This window comes from Pimephales promelas, chromosome 15 (assembly GCF_988280905.1).
Source record: "Pimephales promelas chromosome 15, fPimPro1.hap1.1, whole genome shotgun sequence".
Classification (NCBI taxonomy): domain Eukaryota; kingdom Metazoa; phylum Chordata; class Actinopteri; order Cypriniformes; family Leuciscidae; genus Pimephales; species Pimephales promelas.
The window spans coordinates 25,857,132-25,877,668 of record NC_142783.1 but is presented as its reverse complement, the minus strand read 5'-3'; the positions used below and the strand labels follow the sequence as shown (position 1 = coordinate 25,877,668).

Here is a 20,537-nt window from a genome sequence, read left to right as displayed (position 1 = left end):
TATGTTTAAGAAACACGTCATTTAATGACAAATGTTTGTAGCTAAAAATAAAAATTTGCCATTGTTTTGGATGTACTGGCCTGAGTAATAAATTGAAAGCACCAGCCCGACTAAGCCAGCAGAAAGAAAAAAAAAATACTGCTCAGTCCATATGTAGGTATATTTCCCTGAAAACTGTAAAACACTGTGTTGCTATCCAAACATATGCAGTGTTTGTCGGAGTGTCCGCCGACACAGTGACTCAGCTAATGGTGCGAGTTTGGGGTGGGGCTATCTGTGTTTCTGACCTATACCAGATGACGAGAACCAGAAACCTGTTTGCAAATGCTAGTGATCCAAATGTAAACACTTCACAATTAAGTGAACACGTATGTTCACCATTGCTGTCTATTTCATTGCAATGAATATGAATATGCACTTAAGAACTCAGTCTAGAATACAACAGTGATTCTTTCCTTTCTTCCAACAGGTCCTCCCGTCCCACCAGGACATCCCTCCATGGTCTTATCCACTCCTCCCATTCACCCCCCTACCTCAGCATCCATGGCGGGTCCACCGGCCCCTCCGCCCCCTCCTGGGCCTCCCCCACCCGGGCCGCCCCCACCTGCCACAGGACCCCCTCCTAGCCCACCTCCACTGCCGGCTGGTGGAGGTCCTGCTCCGGCGGGCCTGGCTGCAGCTATAGCTGGTGCCAAGCTGCGTAAAGTTCAGCGGGTGCGTGGCACATATCTTTCCCAAACTCTCCCAGACCTCAACATGTTTCACATATTTCTTATTTTTTAATGCAATAAGTATGATGATAAGGGTATCTTGGTGCCTGATTATTCCATGTTTTATCTTCTGTAGCCGGAGGACAACAGTTGCAAGAACGATGCCAATCGCTCCAGTGGGGGCAGTGGCGGAGGTGGAGAGGGTCTCATGCAGGAGATGAATGCTCTTTTAGCACGGAGGTCAGACCACATCCATTTCCTGTCTCTTTTTCATAACTAATGATTCATGACTTGTGGTAATGCAAACTTTGAATAAATATGTTAAATATGGTCATTCTGTAGGAGGAAGGCCTCCGAGAAACCAGAAGAAAGTCAAAATGTATGATTTTTGTACACTATTCATTTTAACACACACTTATTGTATAATTCTATTATTATTCTGTGATTATTCTTACATCACATCAGACTGATATCTCTTTCTTGCAGGAGGAGTCTAATGGATCGCCTTCCTCCCGTGGACAAAATTCAGGTGGTGTTTCTTTTTTTTTTTTTTTTTGTTAATTTAGTAATAGCGTTCAAAAGTTTGTGATCAGTAAGATTTTTTTTTTTTTTTAAAGATATCATGCCACCACTGCTGTTTTTTTGTAATCAAAGATACAATAAATACAGTCATATTTTAAAATATTACAATTTAAAATAATATTTCTAATTTAACCCGCAAGCATTTTTGAAAAAAAAATTGCCAGCAACCCGCCAGTATTTTTTTTTTTATAAAAAATGTCATGGCCCCCAGAATATTTTGTTGTATGAATATGTCTGACCATGCAATATGTCAAAAGAAAGAACAGACCCTCTGCTTTAAAAATAAATTAAAAAAAATCTAGCTTTATGCATTACTTTTTTATCAAAATGTGTTTTATAAAAATCCACATTTTGAGCAAAAAGCTAATTTTATTTAAATAGTGTTAAATGTCGGTGATTGCGTTCTTTACATATGCTTATGATATTGTTTATTTCTGCTGCTTCTTTGCCTGTTTTGATCTGAAGACAGTGAATTTTTAAACTTTTAAAATGATTAATTGAATTAAAAATGTTTTATGTTAAATTATGATGCGTATTGAGGTTTGGTGAGCAGAAGAATCATCCATTATTTAAATGTTCCTCTTAGATCCAGTGAAGAAGCCATGGGAACGGGCAAACTCTGTAGACAAGTCTTCAGCTGTGACAAGGTATGTTTGAACAGGTTTATGGTGCAGTAAACATTACATTTTCCACCGTGAGTTCTTTATCTCCTGACTTGAAATGTTTCTTGTCATTTTACAACATTCGGTTCCTTTTAAAACGTACATTTATGAAGGCATTCCACAACGGATTGCACCAGAACAGGGAAATGAATGATTTTGTCAAGCCTAGGGTTTGCATACGTGAGTAAATGCCTCGGTTGTCAATACAAATGGTCATGTTAAGGAAGTAAAGCAAAGGGCACCATGAGCTTGCAATGACCAAAATGCAAATGCTGATTCTACTCGCTTTCTGACAACTGCAAAATGTAGGTTTTATGTTTTGTAAGCTTGCACTGAATGCTTGTGTAAACACACAGAAAATGTCTTCTTTGAATCCTTTATAAAAACTGAGATTACATCAGAAAGCCATCTTAATATTTAATACATCTAGATTTTTTTTTTTTACAGCAAATATGACTTGCCGGTACATTTTTGATCATTCAAATTGTATTTAAATAATTATGATGAATATTTTAAAGGGCGAAACCAATCGGAAGCAGCAGTGATGCCGAGTCATTTGACTTTGACAGAATGAAACAGGTTAGTTCAAACTATCATTCAAAATGGATTATTATTATTGCGAAAAAAATGAGGACGGACTGGTCTGCTAACTATTACAAAATCTGTTGTGTTCAAAAGGAGATCTTGGAGGAGGTTGTGCGGGAATTGCAGAAAGTAAAAGAAGAAATCATTGATGGTATGTTTTGGGGAGAGAATCATTTAAAACAAACATGTACATATCTTTCCAGTTTTGCAGAATATTTACATTTTTCCTGTCTTTCTTTTAGCCATTAGAAGGGAACTGCTGAGAATTGGCTCCACATAGTCTTATGAAATGTCAATGAGGACGACTGATAACGACTGAAGGTTCGGGGAAGAACAGGAACGCGCACTTGAAAACCTTCTCGCAGCATGTCTGCAATGGTACGGAAAATTCATTTGCAGAAATGTTGTGTAGAAACAAGGAATTACTGAGAAGGACAAGGGAAAGCTGAGGAACAGAAGAGTGAGTGAATGAGTGTGTATGGATGAGCGAATGAACGGACAGATGGAAATACAGACCTTCACACTGAATTTTCTATTTCCTCCAGTATGATCGTTGAGACATCCACTGTGCAGCTTGCTGCTCTCGCTCTTTCAAGTCTTAAAGTCAACATGTTGGAAATTAATGAAGATATTTTTTTTTTGTTTTCTAAGTTTATATTGTTTCATCGGTCATTGTTATTATTGTTAAGAATTGTATTATATTAAATGAGAGAGATACAAAGTTGCACGACAGTTATTGTCAACCTTTTATATTTTATATTACTGCTCTTAATCATTGGGTTTAATAAGTATAAAGTGTGCACATTTGTGCTAGTAAACTGTCAGAAAACTACTATAGTTAAAACAGTCTGGGATATTTTGGTTGTTTTTTTTTTTTGGCCAATGCTGGAGCCTCATTTATAAAAGGTGTGTATGCGCAGAGTTTAAAGTGTGCGTATGCTAAAATCCAGCTATTCAGCTGCTCACAATTTCAAGATCATTTTTTTCGATTTATAGATTTCACATCTGGAAGATAGGCGTACGCACGTTCATTTCTCTGAATCACAACAACGCACATTTGAGAAATTATGGTAAGATCAAATGTAGGATGGTTTCTACGCAACATTTTATAAACGAGGTCCCAGAAGTTCACTAGAATTTTGTTTTAAATTCATTTGAAGATATGAGGTTAAATATTGACACTCTTTCAATGAGCTCACGAGACGGACATGGAAAAATATACATGTGTATATATATATATATAAACAATGTGAGATGAATTATTGGAAGAATTGTTTGATCGTACAATGTATCCTGGTTTAATTAGGTTGATCCTGATTTTAAAAGTTGATGTTGATTTCACAAAAATTACAATTAAATTATTCACATGGTGAGAGTGAGAGATTGATGGAATTAAAAGAACTTTAAAAGCTTTTCCCCCTTTTAAAAAGCCTTGTCCTGTGCTTTTATTTAAAAAAAATATCTTGCATTTTCATTGAATATTCAACAACCACCTTGCAAAATCTGTTCGATTCATATGATATATAAGAGAAATTTATTGAACAGTGTGCTGAACAAATATATTCCATATATTACATATCTATCACAGTGGTGTTCAGAATTAAACTGTCAGTGCAAAAGACAGAACTCATGAAACTATATTATTTAAAGACTTAAGTTACACAACACGATATATTTGGTTTTCATAAAGGCGTCACTGATGAAAAAGAATTTAAAGTCTGCTTAAACATTTCATCTCAGCTCTTCTTTCCTCAGGTACATCTTAACTGGCATCTCAGTAGTTGGATAGAGAGTGAGTATTGGCAATGATGCACAAACTAATGCATTCATTTTGTTACATGTATACCATAAGAACAATATTCAAACAAAGTTTCACATCTTTGGAAGGAATGAATATATGGAAATTGAGAAGGTCAACTGGGCTTTGATAATCTTAATAATTGAACATGGTCCCAGGTGCAGGGAATGTGAAGTTTTAGTTTGGATATTGTTCAGATGGATCTGATGAAATGCTGTAACAGAATGAAGAAGTTTGTCATTTCATGTGTGAAAAGGTTCGTCCCGTTGAACTAATAACCAGGCGAGTGCCAATTATCTTTCATTTGCCAATTTGTGCAGAACTTTTTTTTATAAATACATTGTAGTACGTTTGGTTTGATCAGTAGTACCAAATTTATTCCTTTTTGCCAAGTTTGTATTGTCTCTTGATTCTGGCGTAGGGCCCGATGGTGTCATCGAACACAAAGTCCCAGAGCACTCGCATCCATGAGGTGTGTTGAGGGAGAGAGTCATAGTACTCCGCTGCAATCCTCTTGACCTGTAAAATGAGAAAGATCCATAAATAAATCATAAATATTACTTATGAAATTTCTATTTATGTTTTAAATGACAATGTGAATGAAGGATATTGCAGCTAGAGTGTAAAGCGTAGGTGGAGTGCTGGTTTCCTGTATGTAGTTCTATCATACTTAACGGTTTAAACATTAACAGACACAATGTACTGCTTAAGCAATTGGTTTACAGACTTTGGGTTCTTTTTCACTGAAAGTGTGCTGTCTGTAAGCTATGGGCGAAATTAAATTGTCATATGGACACTGATGAAGCCTGAAAAGGAGTTCATCAAATATTTGTCTGTCTTTCTAGTTAGTCTCACAGCACCAAATGTCACATTCTTTCTCTTAATCAGTAACAGTGACAAAATCAATACAAAGCATTACATTACCATTACATTTCCACTTGAGCAGTACTCTGAAAAGTAAACGTACTTAGAATTAAAAATCTGGTCTCCTTCTGGTAATGGCAGCTTATTGTCATAGTGGACCACACCTATGAACTTATAGATAAAGAGTCTGTTGTATGACTCGAGTGAGGAAAACCAAGGCAGCAACTGTAAACTGCCATGTTTTCTGTTTCATTGTATAAGCAGGTATTTGATATTGAATTGTTAATTGCTAATTTCTTGGCTTGAAACGATTTCAGGCGATGAATAAGGGTCTTATCAAGCGAAACGATCGCTCTTTTAAAAAAAAAAGTTTATGTTTTATAAGTTTTTATATTTTGATAAACGAGTCACGAACGCGCATCACAGAACAGAACAAGGCGACCACTTAAACTTTTTTTTTTTTTTTAATGAGCGATCGTTTCGCTTGATAAGACCCTTATTCATCGTCTGAAATCGTTTAAAGCCCTTTGAACAGTTTGCAGTGAAACTGTCTTTTGGACCTTGAACCGTTTGGTTCCCATTGAAGCCCATTATATGGAGAAAAATCCTGGAATGTTTTCATCAAAAACCTTAATTTCTTTTCGACTGAAGAAAGAAAGACATGGACATCTTGGATGACATGGGGGTGAGTAAATTATCAGCAAAAGTTTTTTTTAAAAGTGAACTATTTGTAGTGTGTAAAAGCGACTTTTATTTGATTTTGATATTGTGCATCCCTAAAAACAATGGAATACAGCCAAACTCGTACCTCAGGTAATTTGCTGCCAGGAATGCTGGGGAAGTCATGGTGCTCCATATGGTATCCCACATTGAAGGTTATTAAGTTGAGAGGGCCGTAATAAGAGTAGGTTTCATGACCTTTCATAAACATGTAGTGCTCAGCAATGAAATGTCCAGAGATGGGATGCAGGCCCATGCACAGTATAGAGCCAGCAATTAGATAGACTATAGGCTTGAGTCCCCAAAAATAGTAGATGATAATGTCTACCACAAACTGCACGACTGCGTTCAGCATCTCCAACCTGGTCACGGGCTTGGGGTTCACGATCAACGGACGGAGCGCGTAGAACAAAGGCTGGAGAAAGAGCCAGAGCACCTTCCTGGATGGGGTGCAGAAGAACCAGCCCTCGAGGTCGGTCGGAATATCCACGTCCAAGCCATCTCCTCCCAGGTAACGGTGGTGGTCGATGTGGTACTTCTTGAAGGATGCCGAATAAGGCAAGCCAATGGGGAGATTGGCGAACATGGCAAACCAGCGGTTCCAGCGAGCCTTTTTAGTGCCAAAGGCCACGTTGTGTGAAATGTCATGGATGGCTAGGGTCAGAGAGTGGTTGATGCAGCCACCGAACGCATACGCCCAAAACAACACCCACTTCCAGGAGAGCTCGTGGACCATGTAACATGCCAGCAGCTGGGTGAGCACCATCCCTGACACGACCCACTTCAGCTGGGGGTCGTGACCCATCAAAGACTTGATTTCAGGATACTTTGCTGTAGAGTGAGTACAATGTCAAGAATATGAAATAATTATTAATTTGAAAAGAAAAAAAAACTTTTTGATCATTATTTTTAATTATATACACGCATGTGCACACACACACATATATATATATACACACACACACAAATTTTACACATGCATATATAAAATAATATTTAAAAAAAATGCCAACTTGTTTTATAATGCGAGCAGAAAGAGAACCCAGAGTGATATGAGAGACAAAACTACCAGTCCCTCATTTGATCCAAGTGGTGGGGAATCAAAAAAATCACAAGTAAAAACCTTTTCCATTATAGTTCCTATATTGACATCTAAAAAAAACCTTCAAAAGACTGATTTTAAACCCTATAAACTGTTGCTTGAGCTCATTGAATGTGTTTCTTGTTACGGGATAATTATAGATCTTTATTGAAGTCTTATTCAGGTTCAGGATGTGTTGTACTTCCATTAAAAAAAGATTTTACTTAAATTAAGCCTCATTAAATGAACACTCAAAATAATTATGCTTGCATCACACTTGAATCAGATTATTTTTAACAAATAAAAAGTGCATGCTATTTATACTTAGCTTTGCAAAAATGATGACAACTTTATTACAGTTGCCAGTGGTAACCCAATTATGCATGTTCAAGCACTATGTAGTCAACCAATAGCTAACTAATTCTCCCCACATGGGAGAAGCTCCCCTAACAGTGTGCTTTTTAATTAGTGGATTTGTTTGCCCTGCTAATGTTCTGTTTATCATCCACTGCTTCAGGATCTCTTTAAAGCAGTTCCACAAATATCCATGTCAAAGTGACCACTTTCACCAATAACATGCGACCTGAATGCAAATCTGTCTTAACACTTTTTCTTCATGCAATTTGCATAATATCTGACTGCAAATGGTCCATATTGCTAGGTTCTCTAATGGTTTATGCTTGTGAATGCTAACATATTAATCATATTTTGTTTTTTCATCTAGGCTAATACTGACACAATCAGTGAAAATGAGACCCTCAGTGAAAAACAAAAATGGTTTCGGTTCCATATGATAAATCATCTGGGTATGTGTTTTCTTTACATTTTACATATGGCAAACAAATGGCACTCACAAAACAAGCACCTGTGGCTGGAGTCTGAACACATGCGGTTTCATGGATGCACTTTTCCCTACCCTTCTAGATCAAGATCACACCTGTCGTGTCTTACTGTCACATAAACACAAAAAACAGGTTCAGCTTGTCATATTTAAAGTAAGCCTATGTAATACAACCTCCATCTGAACATTGGGCAAGTTCATCCATGTAAGGAGTAGCCAAATGCAATAAAGCGTGTAAATAAAAGTACCACAAACTCAACTGCCAGGTGCTTAAAAAAAAATCCAAGGTGATGTATTGGTGTAAAGGATTGGTCTTTTAGCAAAACAATAATAATTGTGATAAGTGATTTGGATTGCATTGACACCAAACATGTTTAACACTAAGTTTTTCTGTTACTCAAAAAATATCAAATATTTATATGCCTAAGTTTGTAGTCAGGCTCATTATGCCTTCTGAAATAGTCTAAAGATGATAGAAGAATACACATTAAAGAGCTTGAGGTGTAAAACTCGTGCGACTTCACAATATCAGTCAATATCAAGGCGTGTTTTGGGGGGGTATTGATGGAGAATTGCAGTAAAGGGTAAGTTCTTACAGTTCAATTAGATCTGTCAAAATAGCATACACTTTTTAATTCCACATTTCTGTGGAAAAAAAAAGAAAAAAAATTCTCTGGACTTATATCATGTCATTTTTTTGTAGTGAAATCTCCAAGCTGTTCATAAATGTGTTTTATAGGGGAACTGAGCTTGTGACATTATCTTCACTGTTATGGCCATAAGACTAGAATGTTGTTACCAAGCAAGACCCATTGATATTGTGCCAATAATGCCTTGAATCGGTTTACTCAAATTACTATCCCCTAAAGCCATTGTCTGGTAGATGTGATCCAGGAACACATCATCTGTGTGTGTCACCTGTCTACAGCAGTGTGTACCCTAACCACATTATACTAAAGATGTGGCAAAGTGCGCTTGATTTCAATTATAAGTAATTGAGTTTATATTTTGGATACATAATATATACGACGACAGAGTATAGAAAAAAAAAATTGAGATTACCCTCCCTCTTCACACATCTAAAACCCACGCTCGCTCACCAGCATGTTTTCATATTGGGTAGGCCAACTATATTTAATATAGGCTACTTTTTAAAATGAAATTATAGTATCAGAATTAAAACGTCATCTTAATTGTCCAAATTCCTCAATAATCAGTTATTTGAGTTATGCCATGGCACTCATGATGAGATAAAGTGCTTCATTTGAACTAGCCTATATATCTAGCCTATATGTTTGCTAACACTAATATGCTACTACAGCAGAATAACAAAATTTAACACGCTCCCAAATGGTTATTTAGACATTTAATCTAAACTCAAGTCAATCGGATATTCAAAATCATGACTTCACCAGCGTGTTTTAACGAATTCAGCTGACGTAACGATATTCCAGTCATTTGATTTACGCTTACCTAAAATTTCTTTTCTTCTCCATGTGTGCGGTTGCTCATTATAAACCCATTCAAAGTCCCAGCGTCCAACTGCTTTCCCCATTTTCACACTTGTGTGCCGGTGGTGTAATGAGCTCAGGTGATTCTTCGCTTACTATACTTGTTTCGCACACGCCCTCTTAGATAAGAGGAGTAGAGGTGTGCCTGAGAGTTCATGTCAACGGTAACTAACTTCAACCGAAACCCTAACAAAGTAACGAGATCGTTGACTACAGTAGCCCATGTAGCCTACAAATTGCCTCGTCCCAATTGGAAAATTACATTTAGCCACAGATGCAAAACCCTTGTCTGTGAAATGTTTGGCAATGTGATTAAAAATGTAATCCTACGAGCGACAATATACGTAATGTAGGCCTATAGTGAAGTGGGTTTTTTTTCCCCCTTCTTCTTTATAATATACTTAAGCAGATGTCAGTGTCACAGACACACAGTCCTGTATTTCTGGTCTAGACAGGTTTACGTCACCTTTCCGCGAGGGGGCGTTATTTGTTTGATTATTCCTTCAAATAGCCTAAGGATTATTTAACAGCCTCCTGGGACCCAGGATCCACTTTTGTCCACTGTAGTAAATGTTATATCCATGGTTATATCTTGTCTCAGTCTGGATCTACTGGATTGGGCACAGAGATTCCAAATGTTTAGAGGTTTCAACATGACAACTCCCTCTCCTTGGTCTTTACGATTGACATTAATTTAGTGATCATATTCAGCACTCTTATGGAAATATAATATTTTGTGATTATCATATAAATCTGAAAAATTTTCAAATTGTTTGCTAATATTACTCCCATTACTACTCCTCTTTTTTATAGATATGCTGCCCTAACACATTAATATGCAAATTAGACAATGTATTTCATGGGACTACCCGTTTATCAGAATCAGAATGAGCTTTATTAGGCAAGTGTGAGCAAACACAAAAGGAATTTGTTTGTTTTTTCCCCCCAGGAGCTCTGGGTACATGCATACGCACACACATAACCTATGACACGAATAGAAAGAATATTTCAATACGACTAAGACATTAATAATAATTATAATATTTTATTATATTATAATGGCCATTTTACCCATATATTGCATAAGGTAAAAAGAAGTATCTATTACTTCCAGTATCTTTCATAACATAGTTGAGATAATCTTTATACAAAGTTTGGTAAAAGGTTAATGAAAAAAAATATGTTTTTGCCAATTCATGTAAATTTAATGGTAAATATATATATATTTTTTGTGAGTCTTAAAATTCACAAAACGTTCTTGGTTCTCATGAGGATAACAGACAATTTTATTGATATTTGTGTCATGTAATGTATTATAAGGCCTAATAAGAGAAATGAAAAAGAAAAAAAGAAGACAAAAAAACCCCCGAAATACATACGGGCTAAACACTTGCATTATGAATTACATTTTACAAAGTATAACGGATTCTATAATGTCAGCAAATATAGAAATAAAACATAAAATAAAAAGGTCCCAGAGTATAAAACAAAAATAGAAAAAAAATACCAAATCACAAGTAATTCCTAATAATAACATTACATGCTCTCATCACATTTTTTTTTGCTTTTACATTACACCACATACAAAACATTATATTGTTTAAACTAAGTCATATAAAAAAAAAGAAAATATTTTGTATTCCAGAATCCAGACCATTTCGTTGTGTGTATAAAAAGAATTGGCCTATGTGCAACTTAGTAGCTATAGCCTATCTCTTCCACCTAGTTGTAGTAGCCTAAATCTATAGTTTCACTTTATGAAAAGAAACGTTTCCAATGATAAAGTTTTTGATATGCAGGTTATCAACTTTTCTCTAAACGATGCATCAATGAAGATTTAAAAACTCGCTCGTGGATAATTTTCAAATGTTTAGTGTTAGTGGTGAGAATGAGGTCAAACGAAGAGGAAGATCTCGCGAGATTTCGCTTGTCTGATCCTCAGGCACAGTCCGTGAACGGAGTCAGTCAATGTGGGACGGAGTTTTGCCTGTTTGTTAGTGGAGAAGGAAGGAGGGGGAGAGCGGGTCGTTGACTTGACACAGGGCTTGCTTGAAATCAGTTCGGAGAGCAAGAATGGCGTCGGGTGAGACACTGTACATTGAAACTGACGGCTCGGAGATGCCGGCCGAGATCGTCGAGCTGCACGAAATCGAAGTTGAGACCATCGAGACTACAGTGGTCGGTGGAGACGACGACGACGACGACGAGGAGCACCAGCCGATGATCGCTCTGCAGCCTCTTGACGATCCGAACCACGTCAACCATCAGGAGGTGATTTTGGTCCAAACTCGCGAGGAGGTCGTGGGCTGCGATGATTCAGACCTCCACGCAGACGACAGCTTCGAGGACCAGATCCTCATTCCCGTCCCTGTTCCGGTGGCAGAGGAGGAATATATCGAGCAGACTTTAGTGACCGTGTCTGGCAAGAACCCGTCGGGTAGGATGAAGAAAGGGGGAGGCAGTGGGAAAAGAATGGTCAAAAAGAGCTTCCTCAACTCCGCCGAGGCGAGCGGACGCAAATGGGAGCAGAAGCAAGTACAAATCAAAACACTGGAGGGGGAGTTTTCCGTCACTATGTGGGCATCGGGTAAGTTTTGACATCGCATCAAGTGCTTTGTTCTCGCGCAGGCCTCGTGTGGGCCCTCTTCCTGTCGAGCCCGTTATAAAGCTGCCGGGTAGTTAAGTGCCAGAAATGATTTTCAGACCGAAAAAGCTATTTGTAAGGATGGCCCAGGTCTAAATGTTTTTGTTTTGATGGGAAGCCATGTTTTAAGTGTGGATGGGCGCCGCCATATTCCTCCAGACCATTATGGCGGCCCCGAAACATGGCGGTTGTGTGAGCGGGGAAAGATGGCGGCGGGAGCGGAGAGAGGCGCTGTGAGTCCGCCGCGCTGCTGCAGGCCGCAATGGCGCAGCTCATTTTGAAGAAGGGGAGGGATCTTGTCACACGATCTGCTGCTTGTCTGCAAAATATCTGTCTCACGGCGCTTCATTCTCTCGGTAAACAAATGTTACCGCGTATTTAAATCTTGTAACTGACCAATTCAGATACGTTGAGAAGTTTATTTAACGTGGAGAGATAATTTAGTGATCAGCGTTTGAACGTTACACACCTGACAGATGCATTTTTGCACATTTTGTGTTTAAAATATTGCGAGTATTTATTATTAGTATTACATATTAAAATATTTATGGTGGAAAGCAAATTGTGTAACTTAGTTGGAAGAATACAGAAGTATTTGTAGCTGTTGCGATTTTGTTATCTTGACTGACGATTGCAATTGTGGTTAACGACAGTGGTTAAGAAAGTTAAATTCCGAAAATGTATTTTAATCTCTTTGAATTTGAAATGTTTTAATAAAATTGTTTTTTTTTTTAAATAATGAAGAAACTACTCCATTTGTTCTGGAGTTCAGCAGTTTTATTATGCTGAAAATGAGCAATATTCGTTATTGTTGGTGTGCATTTGTTTCTTTAGTTTCCCACTATCGTGCGTAGTTTTAGTGGCGTCTGGTCTGACTCTGTAATGATCAAAAATGTTTAGTACTTAAATATTTGAATAAAGAAAAAGAGCATGGGGTGCAGGTTTAAGTCTTGTTTATATGTTCACGAGTGTTCTGTGAACCACATCAGACTGCGCATGCGCTTCACGCGTCTACTCTGTTTCATTAGAGAAAAAGAGATAAAACGCGCACTTCATTGCATTTTTTAACTCTTACAATGATCATATTTGGATGCGGAAATACTTAAGTGCCCGTAATCGCATCAGCATATTAAATGCTGATGCATCGGTTCTCGGAGACAATGAAGAGATACTTTGTTTTACCCTGAAGATGAATCACTTATGACTTGGGTGTTGACTGTCTTCAACTCATTTACTTTTTTCCTATAACGCTTTAATTATGAATACAGGGTGTGTGATTTGATTAAGTACTTAGCTAAACGTTTAATCTTGTGTTTTGCACAGATGATAAGAAAGATGTCGATCATCATGAGACCGTGGTGGAGGAGCAGATCATTGGGGAAAACTCTCCTCCCGATTACTCAGAGTATATGACAGGCAAAAAACTGCCACCTGGTGGCATACCTGGAATCGACCTGTCAGACCCCAAGCAACTGGCAGAGTTTGCAAGGTGGGTCTTCAGTTCCAAACATATCATTCAGTCCTCGTCAATCATCATTATGCATGAGAGAATTTATTTTTGCAGATTTTTTAAACAGATCCATTTTATGTAGTATTTTGAAGGGGAAGAAAAAAAACAAAAACAAAAAACCATCACCACAAGTTTAATTTCTAAAGCCAGTCCATTTTTTTTTTTTTTTTTGGATTTAAAAAAAATATATAATATAGTCACAGCTGCCTTTTAGTTTTTGTTTTGACTTGTGTATTAAACTGCACACTCACAAATGTGTCTTATCCTTAATATTTTTCACTTTACAGAATGAAGCCCAGGAAAATAAAAGAAGACGACTCTCCAAGAACGATAGCATGCCCCCACAAAGTGAGTGCCTGTTTTTAGCATTTATGAGAATTGTTACATTTCGGTAACAGAAGTGCTGATTTAGGATATTGTGCTTCAACATCAAGATGGGGGATAACTGTTTAATATATATTGATGATTTCATTTTGTACTTTTATCATCTTTTCCAGATTTTTTTAGGAGTTTAGTTATTTATCATTGTCTTTGTCATAGGGTTGCACAAAAATGTTTCGGGACAACTCCGCTATGAGAAAGCACTTGCACACCCATGGGCCACGAGTTCATGTCTGCGCTGAATGTGGGAAGGCGTTTGTGGAAAGTTCCAAGCTAAAACGACATCAGTTGGTTCATACTGGTGAAAAACCTTTCCAGGTAAGATTACAAAAAAAAAAGGCTAATGCTGTTCAGAATAGGGCTGCAACTAACGACTATTTTAATAGTCGACTAGTCACCGACTATTGAAACGATTAGTCGACTAATCGGATAATTATTACATTTTTCTAAAATTTAGCATGAGATTGCTTTAATTCTGTGGAAAATGATAGTAACAGGGTGGCCGCGGGTCATTAAAAAGTATTAAAAAGTCTTAAATCAATTTTCCTAAAAATAAGGCCTTAAGTATTAAATTGTCTTAAATTCAGATTGGATAGGTCTTAAATATGTTTGTCATGTCACCGCAAAGATGCATGCCATCGTTCTGCCAGTCAGGTCGAATATTTTCTACAAGGTAACGTAACATATGACATATCAGTATCAACTAACCAATCGGCTAACCTAACCTTAACCAATCAAGCTGCTTCGTGGGCGCGTCTTGGCGTGGGCATGGTGGGATTCATAATTTCGCTACAGGTAATATAGCAATGGTTGATAGCCACGATCGAACAGTGGAGGAGACATAAAAACATTGTCTGCAAAGTGTTTAATATTATTCATATTATTCAACAAAAAATATTCATTCACCCCTGTTTAAAACAGTCTATGTGTTGTAACATCTGTCAGAGTTTGAAGTCTGCCCAGATGAAAAATAGGAAAGACAGTGCAAACGAACTGGTAGTTCCACGAGACCTTTTATAGTTGCTTTCTTTCATTAAAGCACACTCTTCACATACATGTCAAAAGAGCGGTTGTTAACAGGTTAAAGAAAACACTCTGTAAAACGCTACAAATCAAAGTGGAAGTAAACGCATTATAGACCATTTCACAAGATGTAAACAACACTAGTCCAGAAGCACTTCCTGTTTCAGTTTGTAACTGTTTTCTTTATTTCACATGTAAAGAAAACATCTTAAAGATGTTTGTTTAACTTTTTGATTCAGTTTTAAATGTTCTGTTGGTTGTATTTTATCCCAGCTTTTATGTAGTGTTAAAAAACTGAAACAGGAAGTGCTTCTGGACCAGTGTTGTTTACATCTTGTGAAATGGTCTATAATAGGGGATTATCACGCTTCCGGGTTTCATGGGCGGGATTTGTCAACTTTGTGCATGTCCACTTCCGACGCAGTTCAACAATGCCTGAGACGAATGCTGTATATGTCACTGCTCTGTCCCACTTTGTAAATCTAACCAACAACACCAACCCTACTTAAGTTTTCATGGATTCCCGACTGAATTGAGTATCAGGAAGAACTGGATTAAAACTTTAAAATAAAACAAGGTAACGTTAGCACGTTTGTTTGCTGCCGGCACTTTAGTGAATCAGATTAATTTACCAGGGATGCCGTATAAATAAACTTAGTGTAGTCCTTCATCAGTTCGCCAGCGAGATCGGTTATTCAATGGAAGTGGCAGTGCACAAAGATCACAGAATCCGGAAGTACTACGTATCAGCGTGATAATCCCCCGATAGATCGGTCATCTTCCTCTTTGCGCAAGAATTCTTAATTCTCACTCTCACTCGCTTAACAACGTCGTCATCTTAAAGTCAACATGTCATGAACACTACTGAACACTAGGTGGCCATTACAGAGTTCCATCTTTTGAAAATTCAACACATCGCATTGGTTTTCTTGTCCTCAAAACAGGGCACTAATCTATTTATTTTTAAGTGTTTGTAGTATTATTTTATACGGAAATCAAATATTTATAATTCTTATAAAGAGAATAAAGTTAGGGTTAATTAAAATCAAGGAATACAAATATATTGATCTGAAATATAGCAAACTAATTTTAATTTACTATTTAAAAGATACAATTGCCAAACATATCTCAAAGTCTTTCATCTATTTATTAGTTTAATTAATAAACTAATTATATGAAACAATTATCAGTACACTATAAATAAACTGGTTCTATGCCTTTATTAATAAAACTAAATCTAAGCCTTTATTAATATACTTTATTATTTAAAACATACAAGGCTTAAGACATTTATAAAAATGCCTTCTATATTTCTTTTCACTTCATTGTACTCCACAGACGACCACACGTTCGCAATTGACAATTGGTTATTGTCAGTTTACTTGGAAATATTACTGTATATTTTCACTTTTAATTTACATGTCCTTCGTAAGTATGGTCTTAAATTTAATTTAGAAGGGGTATTAAAAAGTCTTAAATTTAAATGGTTTATACCTGTAGCCACCCTGAGTAAACACAAGAAAGAAGGGGGTACTTCAATGAGAAATGCATATTTTATTGAACTTTGCTGCTGATAGGCCGATTCATACTAAAAGTAAATAAAAATACCCTGTCTAAAACCAATTAGGCACAGTGCTTGGTCAGTATAGACATAAATATATAAATAGAGAAACTCTATAATTTTTATAAAAGGACGGGCACATTGGTTTTACAAGAAAAAATAAGTTAAAATCAAGTAAACATTTTCTTCCTGTAAACCAGGGGCAGGCACATTAGCAGAAATAAAACAGTAAACAAAAATGTTAAGTGCATTTTTTGAGATACATTCAGTGGTCAATCTGTTGCAAAAGAACTTTTCTACTCGTGATCCAAAACAAAACGTATTGGCTTCCATGTTAGTTACCGTATTTTCCGCACTTTAAGGCGCACCTTCAATGAATGACCTATTGTAGAACATTTTTCATATATAGGGCGCACCGGATTATGAGGCACATAAGATACTGACTAGATGTGCTGGGAATGTAGCGAGTGCGCGGCACCGGAGGTGAGGTGTTTATTAGTGTGAGCGTGCGGGGGTGTGCACGTAATTTACATACGCAGCCTGACTCATGCGAGTATTCAATGTGCGGCGGCTCGCTGACCGCAACAGCTGGCTGTTTTGAATGAGACGACCCGGTCACTGTGAACGCTTTATGAACATTCTGTGACGCGCGAGTAGCGCCGGGGACAGTGTGTCTGTTCGTGTGTCTGTTAAGAGTGAGCGGGAGACACGCATAACCTGATTTATACGAGGTTGAACTGGCCGTGTGACAAAGCAGGCATAAAATGGACACGAGCGCGAGTTCACGTGCGAATTTAATAAGGTAATCGAATTAAAAAGGCGCTCTGGATTATAAGGCGCACTGTCGTTTTTTGAGAAGATTAAAGGGTTAGTTCACCCAAAAATGAAAATTAAGTCATTAATTACTCACCCCCATGCTGTACCAACCCCGTAAGACCTTCGTTCGTCTTCGGAACACAAATTAAGATATTTTTGATTAAATTTGAGAGCTGTATAACTACCACATTGGCTCCTAAGGGACTGCCTCTTGACGGCCCAAAAAGTCAATGAAGAAATTGTTTAAATATCCCAAGTGACTACCGTGGCTCAACTATATGTTTATCAAGCGACGCGAATACTTTTTGTGCGAAAAAACAAACAAAAATAACGAGTTTATTCGACTATTTCTTTTCTTCCTTGTAGGCCAAAACGAGACTTCCTTATAGATTTCCACGACGCATGCGCGAGAATTGCGATCTGAAGTAGTGTAAGCGGTGTATTCAGATCGCAAATCTCGAGTCTCAAGTCTCGTTCTGGCCTTCAAGGAAGAAAAGAAATAGTCGAATAAACTCGTTATTTTTGTTTGTTTTTTCGCACAAAAAGTATTTGCGTCGCTTGATAAACATATAGTTGAGCCACGGTAGTCACTTGGGATATTTAAACATTTTCTTCATTGACTTTCTGGGCCGTCAAGAGGCAGTCCCTTAGGAGCCAATGTGGTAGTTATACAGCTCTCAAATTTAATCAAAAATATCTTCATTTGTGTTCCGAAGACGAACGAAGGTCTTACGGGGTTGGTACAGCATGGGGGTGAGTAATTAATGACTTAATTTTCATTTTTGGGTGAACTAACCCTTTAAAGGCTTTTAAGTTCATCTTATAGTGCGGAAAGTACGGTAAATCTTACCCAGGCGAGTCAAACTCTGTTTCATTCAACTTCAAATTTCATTCAACTGTCCGACGTGCTTTCTCTTTAAATGTTCGTGCATCACCGAGGTGCTGCCGTGATACGCAAGGACTGCTTTGCATGATACAGGTAATCTTTTTATTCACCGCATCTAGGCTAAAATGCTCTCAAACTTTAGATGTTTTGGTATGTGCAGCTGATGCGTTGGACACCGCCATTTCTGTATGTTACCGCTCAGCAGAGAAGCTAATGCCCATGTGCGACTCGGCAGAGGTTGTAATGAAGAGAGATGCCTCGGTCGCAAAAAAAAACGTCTGACAATGAAATTCATTGTCGACTATTTCTATTATCGATTTTTGTCGACGAATCGTTGCAGCCCTAGTTCGGAATGGTGTAGAACTGAATGAAATATGTTAAATCCAACTAATAAATATCCGGCTCTTCTTGCTTTATCTTTCCCTCCACAGTGTACTTTTGAGGGATGTGGAAAGCGCTTCTCTTTGGACTTTAACTTGCGCACACACGTGCGGATTCACACTGGAGACAGACCGTATGTTTGCCCGTTTGATGGCTGTAACAAGAAATTTGCTCAGTCCACCAACCTGAAGTCTCACATTTTGACACACGCGAAAGCTAAGAACAATCAGTGAGATCGCTCGCTGAGGAAAGTTCCCTAAAGACATTGTCTGGCAACAGCTTCCCGTTCCAAAACCCACTTTGTATGTCGTTTCTAGAACCATTCTTTTCTAAGAGAATCTCAGTGCACATTTTGATGGGAAATGAAATGTGAATGAGGACCTGATACCAAACTATCCCGTCAACCTTCTCATGGTATAGACCTGAATGAAATAACTTCCCGGTTATGAGAGTTTCTTCTTTTGAAGATGTGATTGTTTTTGTGGACCCTCATTCACATACAAGATGCTCATTATCCTGAGCCCAAAGAAGCAAATTGTCCATCAGCGTGTCCGTTTCTACCAGTTTGCAAAGACAAGGACTGCTTTTTAGATGTCTTCAAAGTGTGCATATTGTACACTTTTTAGAGCGTAGAGCTGTCATAATATGTGTGTGTGTGCGCGTGTGTGTTGTCCCTGAGACTTAAAACCTGTGAATGCGTTTCTTTAAGGAGAATGAGTTGGCATTCAGCTTCTTTTTTTCTTTTTTTTCAATGTAAATACAGCTTTTCTTTGTGAGAGGTATCCTGTGCAGGTATCTCATTTTGTATACCTGACATGTATAAATGTTTTGAAATCATGTAGATAGAGATGTTGATTAGATTGTGTTTAACCAATTAAAACAGTTTTATTCAGCTTCAGGAAGTACTGCTACATACACATGCCTTCTTTTGTAACACGATAACAATCTACTCAGTATGTGAAAAGACACTTTTCCATTGAATTCTCTAATTTATTTGATGATATGGAATAAAGCTAAACTCCCCTGTGTTGTCGTCAAGAGCCTGAAGTTCATCATCATGCTGCGTGGTAAATGCGCTCAACTAAGTGTTCACGAGTTTGCATCTACAATTATTATGATAAAGATTATGCGTACTTGGCGTGTGGTCCCCGAGCTCGGAGTTCTGCCCGAACCCAGAGTACTCCCCCGTGGTAAGAGTAGATGGAACAAAAAGAGAGAAGGTGGGATGCTGATAAACTGTCAAGGAACAAGTGTGGGTTCTGCTGATATTTATCTTGTCCTAGATTGATTACTGATTGCTCTCCACTGGTGCTGATTGGGTGAATTAACTGCACCTGCTCCTCCCGAACCTTGTTTATCAAACCTCATTTAAAGCTGAACAATCCTTGCTTTTACAATCGTTTTATTTTTACAAATGACTGCCTGAATGTGATTGGGTCTGCTTCATGGTAATTGTCAGAAAGTATTGTTGCCTTTAGTAGAAAACAGTAACAAGCAGTAGTGAACATAAAATTTGACAATGAGTCTATTTTATATATACTTGTTTTATGTTTTAATCCTAAAATATAACTAACCGTAAATATATTTAATTATTTATATTATTTTGTGGTAAGTGGTAGTTGCATAACTGTTAATGGAGGGACAGAAATCTCAAAATTTAATTAAAAACATAAATTTGTGTTGCGAAGATGAATTGAACTCTTGAATTTGAATTTGGAACATGAGGGTGAGTACATGACAGAATGTTCATTTTTGTGTGAACTAACCCTTTAAACTCGTGTTTTCATGCCTTTTAACAATGTCAAAAACAATCTCAGCACTTTTAACACTAAATAAGTTTTTTTTTTCATGTATATTTTGTGAGCTCCAATACAGTTCAAGCAATTACAATTCCTTCTCAAAAAATTTATATTTTCTCAAAATAGCATCTAAATCTACTTAAATCCAACACTTTATACACAAAGGTAGCGTTCATTTCAAA

General features: G+C 37.4%; 3 protein-coding genes across 9 annotated transcripts in view; 2 read left to right on the top strand and 1 right to left on the bottom strand.

Moving 5' to 3' along the window:
• evla (Enah/Vasp-like a) overlaps positions 1–3,271 on the top strand; it is a 32,789-nt gene extending 29,518 nt beyond the window's left edge. For all 7 annotated transcript variants that reach the window (XM_039668869.2, XM_039668836.2, XM_089120424.1 and 4 more), the window contains 8 exons: positions 470–714; positions 847–950; positions 1,053–1,089; positions 1,197–1,239; positions 1,879–1,939; positions 2,473–2,533; positions 2,633–2,690; positions 2,782–3,271. In XM_039668869.2, the coding sequence (XP_039524803.1) occupies positions 470–714; positions 847–950; positions 1,053–1,089; positions 1,197–1,239; positions 1,879–1,939; positions 2,473–2,533; positions 2,633–2,690; positions 2,782–2,819 (647 nt within the window). In that variant the 3' untranslated portion in view covers positions 2,820–3,271. The remainder of the gene's footprint in view (positions 1–469; positions 715–846; positions 951–1,052; positions 1,090–1,196; positions 1,240–1,878; positions 1,940–2,472; positions 2,534–2,632; positions 2,691–2,781) is intronic.
• Positions 3,272–4,054: 783 nt separating this feature from the next.
• degs2 (delta 4-desaturase, sphingolipid 2) lies at positions 4,055–9,484 on the bottom strand. Its single transcript, XM_039668895.2, has 3 exons — positions 9,317–9,484; positions 6,010–6,752; positions 4,055–4,856 (listed from the first exon to the last, which is right to left on the bottom strand). The coding sequence occupies exons 1-3, from the start codon at positions 9,396–9,398 to the stop codon at positions 4,713–4,715; spliced, it is 969 nt and encodes a 322-aa protein (XP_039524829.1). The 5' UTR covers positions 9,399–9,484; the 3' UTR covers positions 4,055–4,712.
• Positions 9,485–11,303: 1,819 nt separating this feature from the next.
• yy1a (YY1 transcription factor a) lies at positions 11,304–19,582 on the top strand. The gene is made up of 5 exons (XM_039668916.2): positions 11,304–11,941; positions 13,322–13,487; positions 13,796–13,856; positions 14,049–14,207; positions 18,607–19,582. Exons 1-5 carry the CDS (start codon positions 11,428–11,430, stop codon positions 18,787–18,789), a joined length of 1,083 nt encoding a protein of 360 aa, XP_039524850.1. The 5' UTR covers positions 11,304–11,427; the 3' UTR covers positions 18,790–19,582.
• The last annotated feature ends 955 nt before the right edge of the window (positions 19,583–20,537 follow it).